We start from the raw sequence: 14,942 nt of genomic DNA on the forward strand, positions 1-14,942 counted from the left end.
ATGTCCTAATGTTGGCCCGGAGGTTTGCCCTGTGAATCATGATGGACTGGATTCAAGGTCACCAGGAAAAGATTTGCTTTGGAAAGAAAATAAATAATTTTGTTTAAAAATCTTCTCATGTTTGCTTTCCTCCTGGGGGCTCTGTGTAATTCCTTGTCTGCTGATGGGGGGGATGTTGGTGGAGTGGGAGAGGGGAGCTGCAATTCAGTTCTTTGTCTCACTAAATAAGAGATGTGTTGCCAATTTAAAGTGATTACGGATGTGTGGTTAAGGAATGGAAGCTGCAGTGTTTTATACATTCTCTTTGCTCTCTGTTTCCTAGGTTATGTTGGAGCAGATGCAGGGGCTGGCCCATTTGGAGCTGTCAGGTTGCAATGATTTCACAGAAGCAGGCCTGTGGTCGAGCCTTAACGCACGGATTACCTCCCTGAGTGTCAGCGACTGCATCAACGTAGCCGACGACGCCATCGCCGCCATTTCGCAGCTGCTGCCCAACCTGACCGAGCTGAATTTACAGGCCTACCATGTGACGGACACAGCCATGGCCTATTTCACCGCCAAGCAAGGGTACAGCACGCACACGCTGCGCCTGAACTCCTGCTGGGAGATCACCAATCACGGCGTGGTGAACATGGTGCACAGTCTGCCCAACCTCACCGCCCTCAGCCTCTCCGGCTGCTCCAAGGTCACCGACGACGGCGTGGAGCTGGTGGCGGAGAACTTACGCAAACTGCGCAGCTTGGACCTCTCGTGGTGTCCACGCATCACTGACATGGCTTTGGAATATATTGCGTGTGATCTGCACAAGCTAGAGGAGCTGATATTGGACAGGTAGACCAAAGGCTACATCTCCATTGATATTAATAATGTGGGCAGTTTCATAAGTGACAGTGAGGCTTATTATGTCAGTCTCAGGTCATTTATCAGTGAAGCCATGCACTGTGTAAATTTCCACAAGAGCCAGCTGCAGGATCTTCATTATCTTACAGACAAATCTCCAAGTGCACTTCTGTATATGGAAGTGCATGTATAAACTGGCAGTCTGAGAGGATTGGCAGGATTGATGTGGATTCCCCTTGTGGGAGAGTTTAGAACCAAAGTGCATGATCTCAGATTAAGAGGTTTCACATTGAAGACAGAGATAAGGAGGGGTTTCTTCTCTCTGAGGATACAGGCAGTCCCCAGGTTATGAACAGGTTCTAATTTGGAGTCCGTTCACAAATTGGTTTGTATACAAGTCAGAAACAAAGCAGGGCAAGTAAAGGATACAGCAGGCTAGGCAGCATCAGAGGAGCAGGAAAGCTAACGTTTTGGGTCTGAGATAGCAGGAACTGCAGATGCTGGAGAATCCGAGACAACAAGGTGCAGAGCTGGATGAACACAGCAGGCCAAGCAGCATCATAGGAGCAGAAAGCCGTCAGCTTTCCTGCTCCTCTGATGCTGCCCGGCCTGCTATGTTCCTCCAGCTCTACACCTTGTTATCTCAGACTTCAGCATCAGCAGTTCCTACTATCTCAGGGCAAGTAAAGGAGCTGTTTCTAAGTACAGGAAATGACAGGTCATTGAAATTACACTTCCTGTATGAGGCTGTGTTCATAAGTACAAGCATTCATAAGTCAGATGTTCTCCCACCGAATTGAATCTGTGGAATTCTTTACCGTAGAGGCCTGCAGAGTCTGGGGAATTAATTATATTCAAGGCTGGAGTAGATGGATTTTTAATCAGTAAAGGGAATCAAGAGTTATGGGGAAAAGGCAGGAAAATGGAGTTGAGCCATGATCTCATAGAATGGCTGAGCAGATTCAATAGGCTGAATGGTCTGCCTCTGCTCCTATATCATATGGTCTTAATAATAATGCTTGGCAATAACTATGACAACACTTAACCTCCTGTTGACTTTATTCTCCCTCTCTCTTCGCACAGAGCTGCTGATTTTAGCTTATGTTCAAAACTCGCCCCTGTATTTACCCAAGGTAGGAGAAACTGTAGTTCCGTCTTTGCATAGCCCAGTTTCCTAAAGCTGTCACAAAAGCTACCACAATATAAAATGTATACATTCACTTGATGAAGTGAGAGTCCAGGTTGTGGACATCATGGGCATTTTAAGCAGAAGAATGTGGACAATGAAGCTACCAGCTGTAGTCACTGGAAAGTACTGTGGTTGTTCAGATTCCAAATCCATAGCCAAAACCAGCCCAGGTCTGCTGAGTTTATCTGTTACTAAAAAACTGCGATATGAATGAAATTTATTTAACTGGAAATTAAGTGGACACAATCAGATGTCTGGCCCTGTTTGTTGTTTCTTTGTCCCGTGACTCATGTTGCGTGTGCATGCACATAATATACCCTGTCATTGAGAGTGTTTACATTTATTGTTGCTATGCTGCAGGACTATTCTTTCTGCTTATTGATTTACAATAGTTGTCTTCCGTGAAGTTCAGCTGTGAACTGGGGAGCTTGAAAGAACCTTGTATATACATAGAGGCTGGTTCTGGGCTTGTTAAAGAGCTGAAGACTAAGAACATCAATGGAAAGCTGACAAATATTCATAATGATAAAAATGTATCAAATCTGAATAAACCGAAAGAATTGTGAATGCTGTAAATCAGAGACAAAAATAGAAATTGCTGGAAAAGCTCAGCAAGTCTGGCAGCGTCTGTGGAGAGAATCAGAGTTAACGTTTCAGGATCTAATGACCCTTCCTCAGAACTTGACCCAAAACGTTAACTCTGATTCTCTCCACAGGTGCCGCCAGACCTGCTGAGCTTTTCCAGCAATTTCTATTCTTGTCTTTGAATCAAATCTGATATCGATTTCAATTACCAAACTTTATTATTGAGGTACTTTGGGTACTTAATTTTCACTGCAGCTATTTTCAATTGCCCACTGCATTAGCCATAGTTACTGTCATGTACTGTGCACTAGATTGCCAAACCACCAAAACTCCTTTGATTATTCATGTTATAACATATGGATGCAGATTACCTATCAGGTGTTGGTTAACTGTGTTGGCGGGGTGGCTAGTTTGCAATGTAGAGTAATATCAACAATATGGCTTCAAATCCTGCTGCAGCAGCTGAGATTAACATGAAGGACTCTCCTTCTCAATGCCCTCCCTTGCTTGAGATGTGATGATCTTCAGGTTAAACCACCTGAGAGCCTAGGGACGGTGACAACTTTACCTTTTAGCATACAAATGAGTCAGCAAGTATGTTCCTCCGTATCTCTTCCATTAACTTGTACTTTTAAGACTATTGCAGACCATGGGAAATTATTTTCATCTGTTAGACACTTCAAACAGATTAACATAACATTTTGCATATTTATGATCGTCGAACGCAGTTGTGGTTACTCTGGACTTCAACATACAATCGGCGGAAATAGTAACCTTCTGAACAAGTGTTGGTTTATTTATACAAATTTGATATTTTTATCCGTGTAAGTGAGCCAGTTGACCTGCATAAAATGATCTGACTTAGTATGAGAAAATGATACGTGAGATCATGCTTCAGCAAAGGAGAACTTTATCCCCCAGTAATTCAATCCAGAAAAACAATCTTTTTCCAAGACAGAAAGCCATTCTATCCTTGGCAGATGCTAAGACATGGGTCAGTATTACCAAAGGACTAAACCAATGCTCTAAGGAGTGGAAATGCTATTGATTATTGAGAGGGAATCAATGACTTTACCTAATCAGAAAGATCAGGTCTACAGCATTGAACTCCAAAAGGTCACCAAGGAAATTCCTAACAAGCCTGGAGAAAACTATTGCCCAGATAATCAATTTACAGCATCGCAATGATATTACCCACACCTTGAAGACAACTCCAAGAGTTGGTAAGTTATGATCTAAGTTCTGTGTTGCTTTTGACTAAAAATGGATATTCTCATTATAAAGTGTGTATAATGACTGGTCATTTATTTACTATGCGGTAAAGTCAACTAATGACTCACCGCATTATTTCCTGTTAACACTGTACAGTCCAGTGTGCAATCTAATCATGCGGATTCATTTGTATTTCTACAGATGAGCTCCCCAGTGAGATGGTGCAGTTGGTACAGTTTCAGAAGGTGAATACAGGGCACTGGAATACCTCCAGCAAGAAGGACCTGGGTGTGCAAACTGAAGTCCAAGTTGCAGTGTTCCTTCATAGTAGGTCAACATATCACATGTGATCAGAACTGCACTTTGAGCCTTTGAGACTGCAAAGAATACCAGTGGCAAGACAAGTGTTGCCTTTCTCCTCCAGCATTTCACACAGATAATGTTAAGGGAGGTCTTTTGTCAATGCAATGTGCTTATGGCACTGAATTTAATACCTGGAGAGGGTATTACCCTTGTGGTGGCGGTCCCTCATTCTCAGGCATCCTGCGTTCAATGGTGGTGACTGCTAGCAGAATGGCAGGACCACAGAAAGTCACCCTGCTCTCCTTTATGCTGATGACCATTCTTCCCTGCATTGGCTGGAGTACTGCCAATGGCCTCCACTCCCATAGCCCTGCTATTACTGTTGAGCTGGAGGCAGGAAATTTCCTTGCAGGGTTTGGCAATCATGAGAGCAGCCAACAGGCCACTTTACCGGGAACTACTCCCATCAAATGCCTGGAAAGGGTTGCCACCAGCTCTCCAGCCAGCGGATGGCCCGATTCCCCGCAAACATCAAATTCCACCCGTCCCATGCAATCTTGCAGAAGTACTGTGGCATTGTTGCATGGCATTTAGATGGGCATAACTGGCAAAAGCAGGTTGTGTCTCTAGTCAACCTGTGGGGCACGCTGATAAGTCGTCAAGTCTAATTCAAGTATTTCCAAGACATTGCTTTTCAGAGCACAGAGGGAATGTGAACAGCAATGTGGCTTTAAGATCATTTTAAAGCACTCCCAACCTTGGCTGTCACTTTATGAAAATTACCTGAATGAGAATTTCTTGCAGAATTCCAGCCAGTGCTTGGAAATCTATGACAAATTGAACAAGTCTCCATGCATAATAATATCCTACATTGTCAATATTCAAGTGCATCAAGTATTTGCACTGTGGTTATTTATCTCTGTAAAAGTACACAACAAAAGAATACCAATTACAAAAGGTTATGGAGAATTGCCCATTTATATGTTTGTATTTATATATAAAACTAAGAGAAAGGACTCTAATGAAGTCAAACAGTGAGGGCATCTACTGTACGTGCCTATAAGATTTATCAACTAAGTAAGGAACTTTCTTAAATTATTTCTGATGTGACAATTTTACTCTTTGTCATCTCATTCATTTTGGAACTCATCAGTAGAATGAAATTTCCCCTTCAAAGCGAAATAACTTCTCTCAAAGATTCTCCTCTATTTGACACTCTTTTATCTTGTTTGACCTGTAGAGTTCTGATCATGAACGTATTCTGAAGGTGATTAAAGTCATGCCATACAAAAGTTTTGCTTATAAATTGGACAAAAAATTATCTGAAAGTTTTCTTAGTGGAATATCTCCATTTAACTTTCAACGGCGTTACTCGCTCAATTGCTTACCATTGACAACTTGGAGTTACCATCGATCAGAAATGTAATCAGACCAGCCGTGTACATACAAGAACGATCAGAGTCTGGGAATTCTGCAGTGAATGACTCAAGTCCTAACTCCTTCAAAATGCTTCCAATATCGACAAGGCAAGTTTAAAGCTGCCATTGAATATTCTCCACTTACATGGATGAGCACAGCTGCAACAATAGTCAAAAAGCTCAACACAATCCAACAACTTGCCAAAGCACCTTCTAAAATATCTCCCAAATTTACGTTGGAAGTCAAAGATAGCAGCTGCATTGGAATCCAGTCACTTCCAAGTCACTAATGTCCTTTAGGGAAGGAAACTGCCATCCACACCTGGTCTGGCCTATATGTGACTCCAAACCCACAGCAATGTGGTTGACTCTCAACTGCCATCTGGGCAATTAAGAATGGGCAATAAATGCTGCCTAGCCAGCGATGCCCTTATGCCATGAAGGAATAAAAAAAAAACTCACTATCTCAACTTGGGGATATGTCGCCATTCCTTTAACACAACTCTATTCTGGGACTCCTTTCCTATTCAGCATTGTGGGTGTATCTACACCACACATATTATAGCTGCTCAAGATTGTGGGTTACTACCACATTCTCAAGGGCAATTAGCAATGGAATGGTAAAGGCCAGCATGAATGGTTCAGTGGTTAGCACTGCTGCCTCACAGTGCCAGAGACCGGGGTTCGATCCCACCCTTGGTTGGCTGTCTGTGTGGAGTTTGCACATCCTCCCTGTGTCTGCATGAGTTTCCTCTGGGTGCTCTGGTTCTCTCCCAAAGTCCAAAGATGTGCAAGTTTAGGTGGATTTGCCGTGCTAAATTGCCCATAGCGTCCAGGAATGTGCAGGCTAGGTGGGCTGGCTGTGGGAAATAGGGTAGGGGGGCAGTTCTAGATGGGATGCTGTTCAGAGGGTCAGTGTGGACTTGGTGGGCTGAATGGCCTGCTTCCACACTGTAGGGATTCTATGATTTTAAAACTGGTCTTGCTAATGACACTCCCAGGACAAAGAGGAAAAGTGCTGGCATAGATCAGCTGGGCTGGTAAATTTTGCATAGTATATTCTCACTTATTGTGAATATGATAAAAGTAAGGACAATTCCAATGATTGCAATAGACCAATGACAGATGTTTGCAAGAATGCTTATTAATGCTGTTTGATAATTTAACAGTAATGTTAACATGGTCATTGAAGACAGTGACCATTCTACCCCTAAAGGTCAGAAGCTGAGGGACCAGTAAGGTGTGTGGTGTGAGTATATATGGTTCAAGTGATTTGCCGTATTGGTTTGGGCTCCATCCAAGATGCCTGGATGATTTACGCTCCCACCAAACTGGTCATTTCCTGACAATGTAAGAGGATGCAGCTTTTCTGGGTCCTCTTGCTCCTCCAGTTTGATGCAGTAGCTCGTGTACGTTTCTGGGTTTGTGGCCAAAGTTGGCCATGAACCAATCACTAGGCCAAGCAATGCACCCAGGGCCCAACAGTCCCAACGTGAAACATGTTGATAAATACAGGACCAAGTTGAAACATCATAAAAAGTCTGCTATTGTGTAATAAAGTGCTTCATAGTCAATGAATATTTTATAAACTGGAGTAAAACTGGAATAAAAGGAAATAAGACAGACTATCAGTTAATTTACATGTGATGGTGTTGGTTAAGGGATAATTTTGGCCAGGGCTTTAGTAAAATCCCCATTCTGCTCATCAAATTATTCCATGAGATATGTTGGGCTGAATCTCATCTTTTTTTCAAATTTGTCCCAGCTGCATCAAGTTTTCAGGAGGGCTTATTGCTGCAAGGTCTAGTGAGATCTCTCATCCTACCATAGAAAATTTAGTGGAAGTCTGAGAAGTATATGCCAGAATAGGATTGATTCATATTTTGGCGTGATTATGAGGTCACCTTAACTGGTGTGGAGTTTAAAGCAAAATTCCTCAAATTTACAGGATAATGATGAAGTATCAGACGCCTCCACTCCCATCCACGGATTTAGTGTTGAAAGTTTGGAGTAGGAAAAGGAATAAATGGTGTGAAATATGACAGTCATTAGGGAAGAAAGTGTGACCGTTGCTATGTTTATGTGAAATACACTTGTCCCTCATGCTTTTGCACAAACAGCGTTAGCTCTGTAAGGTTCATGTAAGAATGGTACCTGTTGAGTAAGGGGTTAGGACCCTGAAGCAACCTTATGATGATGTCACAGAGCTGCACATCACTGAGCATAAATACCATAGAGTGGGCAGTGTTAGAAAACTTTCCAAGACATGCTAGAGTGAGACTCTCCGGAAGAAATGCAGAAATCACATGAACTTGAACACATGAAGAAGGTAAAGTCAGAAGTCATACGGACACCAAGTTATAATCCAACAGGTTTATTTGAAATCGCCAGTTTTTGGAGCGCTGCTACTTCGTCAGGTGAAGTCTTCAGTGAACTCTTCACCTGATGAAGGAGCAGCGCTCTGAAAGCTTGTGATTTCAGATAAACCTGTTGGACTATAACCTGAGATAGTAAGAACGGCTGATGCTGGAGTCAGAGATAACACAGTGTGGACCTGGAGGAACACAGCAAGCCACGCAGCGTCAGAGCAATAGAAAAGTTGACGTTTCGGGTCGGGACCCTTTTGCAGAAATGGCTATAACCTGTTGTGTGACTTCTGTCTTTGTTCACCCCAGTCCAACACCGGCACCTCCACATCACGAAGAAGGTAGATCAGTTATTACTTCATGTAACAGTAGGTCAGAGCCTGGTCTGCCTCTGATTACCATATAAGGTAGTAATTGATATGAGTAAATAAGCAATAATGTTACTTCAAAGTCAAACCTGAAGACCGTCCATCCTTGACCTGTGTGTAAAGAACACAACCTCACAGTGTGACATCAAACCACATGATAAACCATCACCAATTGTGATCTCTGCTCTATTTTGTCAAATTTTCCCATTCTAATGGCAGAATAAAGGAGTCAAAGCTTGTTTTATTTTTGCTTTGGAGGCTTCCTGGTATGTTATAGTCTGGCCTTGTGATGCCCAAATCAGGAGTAAAGAGGGGATAGATTGGTTAATTAAAAAAATCTTGTCTGTTTTGAGCCAGTTCACATGACAGGCAGATAAAGGTGGCTTTTTAGTCTCTCCATGAGGTTGCAGAATCAGATTCTATTCTCGTGATGGGTTTGAGATCAGATTCCACCTTGTGACTGAGCATGAAATCCTTGTGATGGAACATAAAATGTAATAGATTTAAGTGCTTTGTGGGGAACCTATATTGCATTAAGCAAACCAAAGAACCCTCCCCAATCATGTTTATTGAAATCAGCAATGAAGTAGTGTATTGGGGCCATATGGAAAAGCTGATCATTTATCACAATGCTGACAGGAGCAGTAACATTAGCCCTCAGCAGTGATAAAATGAAACACCCACTCTGTGAATGTATAAGATGGTTATATCCCCACCAACTGGCACTTAGCAATGCAGAACAGCGAGTAAACTATCTGTATTCTGAGTTCAGGAACAGATGTGTCATAACCAACAATACCACAATTTGTCTCTCGTGGTTTAAGCAGGTGCCTTAGAGAGACCAACAGTCTCTGTTCTCCCCCATTACATAGAAACATTAAATAATTGACATTGCTAAATATCCTTTGTTTTCTCAAATAAGACCATGAACAAAAGTCAACTTTGGGATTTGCAGTTCTTGCAACCATATGTTTCAAAATATTACATTTCTAAGTCGACAGAATTTTATTGCTTAATTCCAGATTTGATTCAAAATCAACAGTTTTAACCATATAATCAAGGCATTGAATATGTTCTCCTTCTTGATAATTGTATTAACTCCATCATAAGAATATAAGAAATTACTGGAAAGAGGAAAGGTCATTTGGCCCTTTTAGCTCTGCTATTCAATAACATCATCCCTGATTGTCCATCTAAATTCCATATTCCACACTATCCCAATATGTTTTGATTCCCTTCAGATCTAAAAATCCATCGAGCTCTGTCTCAGATATGCTCAATGATAATCAGACACAACTTTTCCAAGGTAGAAAGCTCAAAAAGGTTGTCTGCTTGGCAGCATTCATTGGTACAATGGTTCGCACATAAAATTTCCCATGTGATTCAAAAGCAATCAGGCTTTGTTTAAAGTCATATAAAACATTGTTTTGGCCTCAACTGGAGTATTCTGTCTTGTTCTGGATGCTACACTTTAAGAAAAATATAAAAGCATTAGCAAGAGGGCAGTAAAGATTCATAAGGAGGGGTTCCAGGAAAGATAAACTTCAATAGAGGAGAAACGCAGATAGATTGAAGAGGTTGGGATTGTTTTCCTGGAGAAGAGAAGTTGAGAGGAGATGTTATACAGAAGTTCAAAATCATGTGGGGTCTGTACAGAGTATACGGGATAAAAGCTGTTCCCATTGGTGACGAGATCAAGAAACATTTGATTCTTACATTCAAACTGTTACTTTATATTCTGAATAGCTGGGGTTCAAGCACTGATTCCCACAGTACCCCAATTGCCTCTGAATTCCATGACCCATTTATTTCTACTTCCTGCTTCCTGTTTGCTAGACAATTCTCAATCCAAGCCAACATATTGCCACCAATCCCAAGTGCTTTGATTTTGCACACTCATCTCTTGTCTGGGACTTCATCAAAAGCTTTCTGTAATGCACCACATCCACTGATCCGTCCTCACCTATATGACTGATTACATACTTAAAAATCTCCACAAGGTTTGTCAAAGATGATTTCCTTTATAGATTCAAGTTGACTTTGTGTAATCCTATTGGTATTTTTCAAAGTGTCCTGTAATTACATCCTTTATAATGGATTATAGCAATTCTTGACAACTGATGCTAGTCTAAACATTCTGTAAGTCCCAGTTTTCTCTCTCCCTTTTTTTTGAACAACGGGATTATATTTGCCTCTGTCCGATCTGCCCGGACTGTTCCAGATTCTACAGAAGTTTGGAAAATGACAACCAATGCATCGTTATTTCCTTGGCCATCTCCTTTGGTACCCTGGGATATAGATTATCAGGCCCCTGGGGCTTTATCAGCTTTCAGTCCTATTAATTTCTTTAGCACTACTTTTCTTCACTAATACTAATCTCCATCAATTCCTCCTTCGTATTCGGCTTCCCTGGGAAGTTACTTGTGTCTTCTTCTGTGAAAACAAAACTAAAGTAGCCAGGATCAGGCAGATGCAGTTCCATCCCAGTCTCCCAGCGAGCAAGGAGCAGGTCTCAGGCTTAATCCCTTTGTCCAGACTTGCAAGCTGACCTGAGGCTTCAGGTTCCGGGACTAGGCCTGGATGCCTGACAGTGGCAAGTTCGGCTCCAGCGCAGGACTCTGTGGCATTGGCGGAGGCTGCATCGGTGAGGTCGGTCCAGTTGGAACTCACAGCAGGTGTGGCGTTGGTGGAGGCAAGATGGAGCCGGAGAGTAGTGATTCTTTGTTCCAGCAGCAGCGGTGAAACACAGTTTTTAGCAGCGTGGACATGAGGCATCAGGGTGGAGGAGCCCGGATCCAGGCCCGTGGCTGACTTGGAAGCAGGAGCTGTTCCAAAGATCACCCAGCTTTATCGAGATAGGTGTATTTTCTTTTCTTTTATTCATTCACGGGATGAAGGCATCGCTGGCTAGGCCAGCGTTTATTGCCCGTCCCTAATTGCCCAGGAGGCAGTTAAGAGTCAACCACATTGCTGTGGGTCTGGAGTCACATGTAGGCCAGACCAGGTAAGGATGGCAGTTTCCTTCCTTAAAGGGCATTAGTGAACCAGATGGGTTGTTCCCAACACTTGACAATGGATTCATGGCCATCATTGGATTCTTAATTCCAGATATTTTATTGAATTCAAGTTCCACTATTTGCTGTGGCGTGATTTGAACTTGGGTCCCCAGAACGCTATCCGGGTCCCTGGATTAACAGTCCAGTGATAATACCACTAGGCCATCGCCTCCCCTAAGATGAACTTCATCGTTTTATTTTTCTGGCTCTATATTCTGTGTTTTGGTGTATTTTCTGCATTTCAAGATGGCGCCAGAGAGTGGCGACACTAAACAACACTTTTCATTTGTAATAAATACATGTGACAATAAATAAATCAAATCAAACTTTTATTCATATTTTGTGTGATGACAGGAGAGTGTTAGCAACAGAGAGAAACCTTACCGCGTGTTGCGCTGGTGATGATTAAAAATAGTGCTATAAGGAAGTGGTACTGCACAGATATGATAACACAGGCCAGTTGTCTCACAATACTGTACATGTTCTCTAACACAGAATGCATTAGGCCACAAAACTATGTTACCTGTCTTTTTTTTAAAATTATATTCCATGCCTCCTATGCCGTAATTCAAGCTTGGAGATTTATTTTGTTTCATTTCTCTTAAATGCAAAATTGATTCCCCAAAAAGCCTATCGACCACTCATTACTATGGATTATTTAAATGTCATCCTGTTTTTTTGATGTTTGTAAAAGGTGCTAACTGCAGAGGGGCTCCTTGCAAATGAATTGCAGGCAACTAGTCTGTCTCTGTACTCTCATTTTAACTTTAATTAGAAAAGTGAGACTGTGTAGTGGCTGATGAAATAATGATGAATGATCTTGATTCACAAGAAATGAGGTCACACCAACAGCAGTTCTCCTCCTGCATAAATGGGAACCTGTTTTATGTGTTGGGCAGACAAGTGATTGATTAAGGACCCACCCACGTATCATGTTTGTCCTGGAATGAGTAAAGCTATCAGACGAGGAAACGAATCTTCTCTCCAGTGATTATAGCCATTAAATTTTACCCACCTGCTTGTTTTCTACTGTTCATACATTAGACTGTGAAAACCCTACTCTTTGAGCAATTCAACAACTACCTGTAGGCTGTTAGATCAACCATTTGTTTAACTCATAATTGGTGTAAACATCCTACCATAGTGGGCTAAGGGAAGGAAAGCTGATCACTTTGTCTTGTGTTAATCAGCACCCTGATTTAAAGTCAGTATAAAGCATGCTGCAACGTTCATTCGACTGTATTTTGCATAATGGATAACAGGGTGTTACAATCTAATCAAGGGGCTCAGGTTGAGATTAAGACTTGTGATATCAATCCTGCATGTTCTGAAAGAAATCATCTGCGGTTGACTGTCAGAATGCAGATTACCTACAGAATAATGGCTATCTGAAAGTGATTGAGAGAATGTAATCTCCTCAGGAGTCCAGATGACATTTACATTAACCCTCCGAAGGCCATGATGAGACTACCAGCAATGACCTCCAGTGTAAGCCATTATTTTTATAATACAGTCATTAGATTTTTCAGGAGTAGTTTCATTTTATTCTCATTTTGGCTTTTATTTTCCTCCGGCAATAATAGGAGTTGAATTTAAGGAGCTGGAAACATCATTAAAAAGCACTGAAAACGTTTCTTTTAATTTATTATGATGCTCCCAGTCAGTGATAGTGAAGTTAAGAATGCATTGTTTCAATTTACAGTGAGACTTCATTTCATTGCGTTGTATAACTGTAAACAAATTAGCCAAGGTTTATCATATATGCGTTCATTAAGGCAGTGTCCTTAGAGTTTACAGCTGATGACTGGGAAATAAAACACTATGTTTATTATAACAAACAATGAACCAGCATTCTAAAATAGAACAAATGAATCATCAGAACGAACGGTCCAAAGATGGAAATTAGTGTAGCTAGTGCTTTCTGCTTGACTTGTGAAATTAATGTGACAGATAGTTCTGCTTGCTGATGAGTCTGCAGGACTATGTGCTCACAAACGACAGAGAAACCAACATCTTAAGTTGTACTTTAGACAGAACAATGGTACTTTTTACAGAATCTTAATAGAGCCAATTTTAAGTTAACCTGCCAATTGACAACTGAAGGAAATGGGAATCATTGGTTCCATACTCCTCCCAATTTTTCTCATTTTAACGAGAGCAGTGACTAATCTCAGGCACAAAGTAACCTCCAGCCATCCCCATGGGATTCCCAACTAGAGAGTTGGATTAAAATTATGCCCTAGCTCGTTCCTGCTGGATCTGGACTCAGGCTACCTCACTTCACTGAGGTGTTATTGATTTCTATTTCAAATTCACTTTGTATGCCCTGTGGGGGAAGCCAAAGGAACCATTATGGCTCATCATGTTTCACCTAGAAGTGAATTTGACCTCAGGGATCACCAAAGGTCAATGAAAACGATAAGCATTAAATGTTAAACATGCACTTTTTTTTCTTACGCTCAAAAACTTCACAAACATGTGGTACTAGGATGCTATGGATAGATAATTAATGTAAAACAGTCAACGCTGTTTTCATTTATATTTGATTCCAATGAACAAATACAATCTGATAGAAATTTTTAAAAAAGTAAGTATTGGAAATTAAAATTAAAAACCAGAAAATGTTGGGAATGGGGAGCAAATACAATCAACAATCAAAAGAGAAAATTGGATTAAAAAAAATACCAAAAGAACCACAGGTGCTGTAAATCAGAAACTAATTGTCCTTTAGGGAAAGAAACTGCCATCCTTACCTGGTCTGGCCTACTTGTGACTCCAGACCCACAGCAATGTGGTTGACTCTTAACTGCCCGCTGGGTAATTGGGGATGGGCAATAAATGCTGTCTGGCCAGCGATGCCCTCATCCTGTGAATAAATAAAGTAAAAAAAGAAACAAAAACAGAAGTTGCTGGAAAAGCTCAGCAGATCTGGCAGCATGTGTGAAGAGAAATCAGAGTTAACATTTCCGTTAACCAGACCTGAGGAAGGGTCACTCGGCCCAAAACATTAACTCTGCTTTCTCTCCACAGATGCTGCCAGACCTGCTGAGCTTTTCCAGCAATTTCTGGGAATATTAGGTTTGTGTCTTCATCAGAACTCACAACTTAGTCTTTTCATTTGTAAAACCTACCTAAAGTTCTAAATGATCTAATCCTTGAACTATCTAATATAAAACAAAGAACTACACGTGCTGCATATCAGAAACAAACAAAATCAGAAAATGCTGGAGAGAGTCAGCAGGTACGGCAGCGTCTGTGGAGAGAGAATCAGAGATAATGTTTCAACTTCAGTGATCCATCTTCAGAACTAGAACTATCTGAATGGTTTGTTAGATCAGAATGAAATTCTGGTTTCAAGCCATTCAATATTTTAATGAATCTTTATATTTAGTGAAGGGAATGCGAAAACCCAAAATTTCATCAAGGATTTTGTGAAGGTGTTAGTAGCTAATGTTGAATTAATAGCAGAATTTTCCACCAAGCTGGTTTGTGCAGATTCCTCAAAGAGTGCAGTAGGAGTGCAAGAGTCTATCTGTCAAACATGTTCAGTTCAGGCCAATGATATAGCCTCTACTTCATGACCTGAGGAACCCTATCAATATTAG

At 41.3% G+C, this 14,942-nt stretch overlaps 1 protein-coding gene across 2 annotated transcripts in view; it reads left to right on the forward strand.

Moving 5' to 3' along the window:
• The window catches only part of fbxl16 (F-box and leucine-rich repeat protein 16), a 140,808-nt gene that overhangs the window by 93,344 nt on the left and 32,522 nt on the right, over nucleotides 1-14,942 (forward strand). For both annotated transcript variants that reach the window (XM_048609528.1, XM_048609527.1), the window contains exon 3: nucleotides 323-831. In XM_048609528.1, coding sequence (XP_048465485.1) covers nucleotides 323-831 — 509 coding nt within the window. The remainder of the gene's footprint in view (nucleotides 1-322; nucleotides 832-14,942) is intronic.

Source organism: Rhincodon typus, chromosome 21 (assembly GCF_021869965.1).
Source record: "Rhincodon typus isolate 14 chromosome 21, sRhiTyp1.1, whole genome shotgun sequence".
NCBI classification, from domain to species: Eukaryota; Metazoa; Chordata; class Chondrichthyes; order Orectolobiformes; family Rhincodontidae; genus Rhincodon; species Rhincodon typus.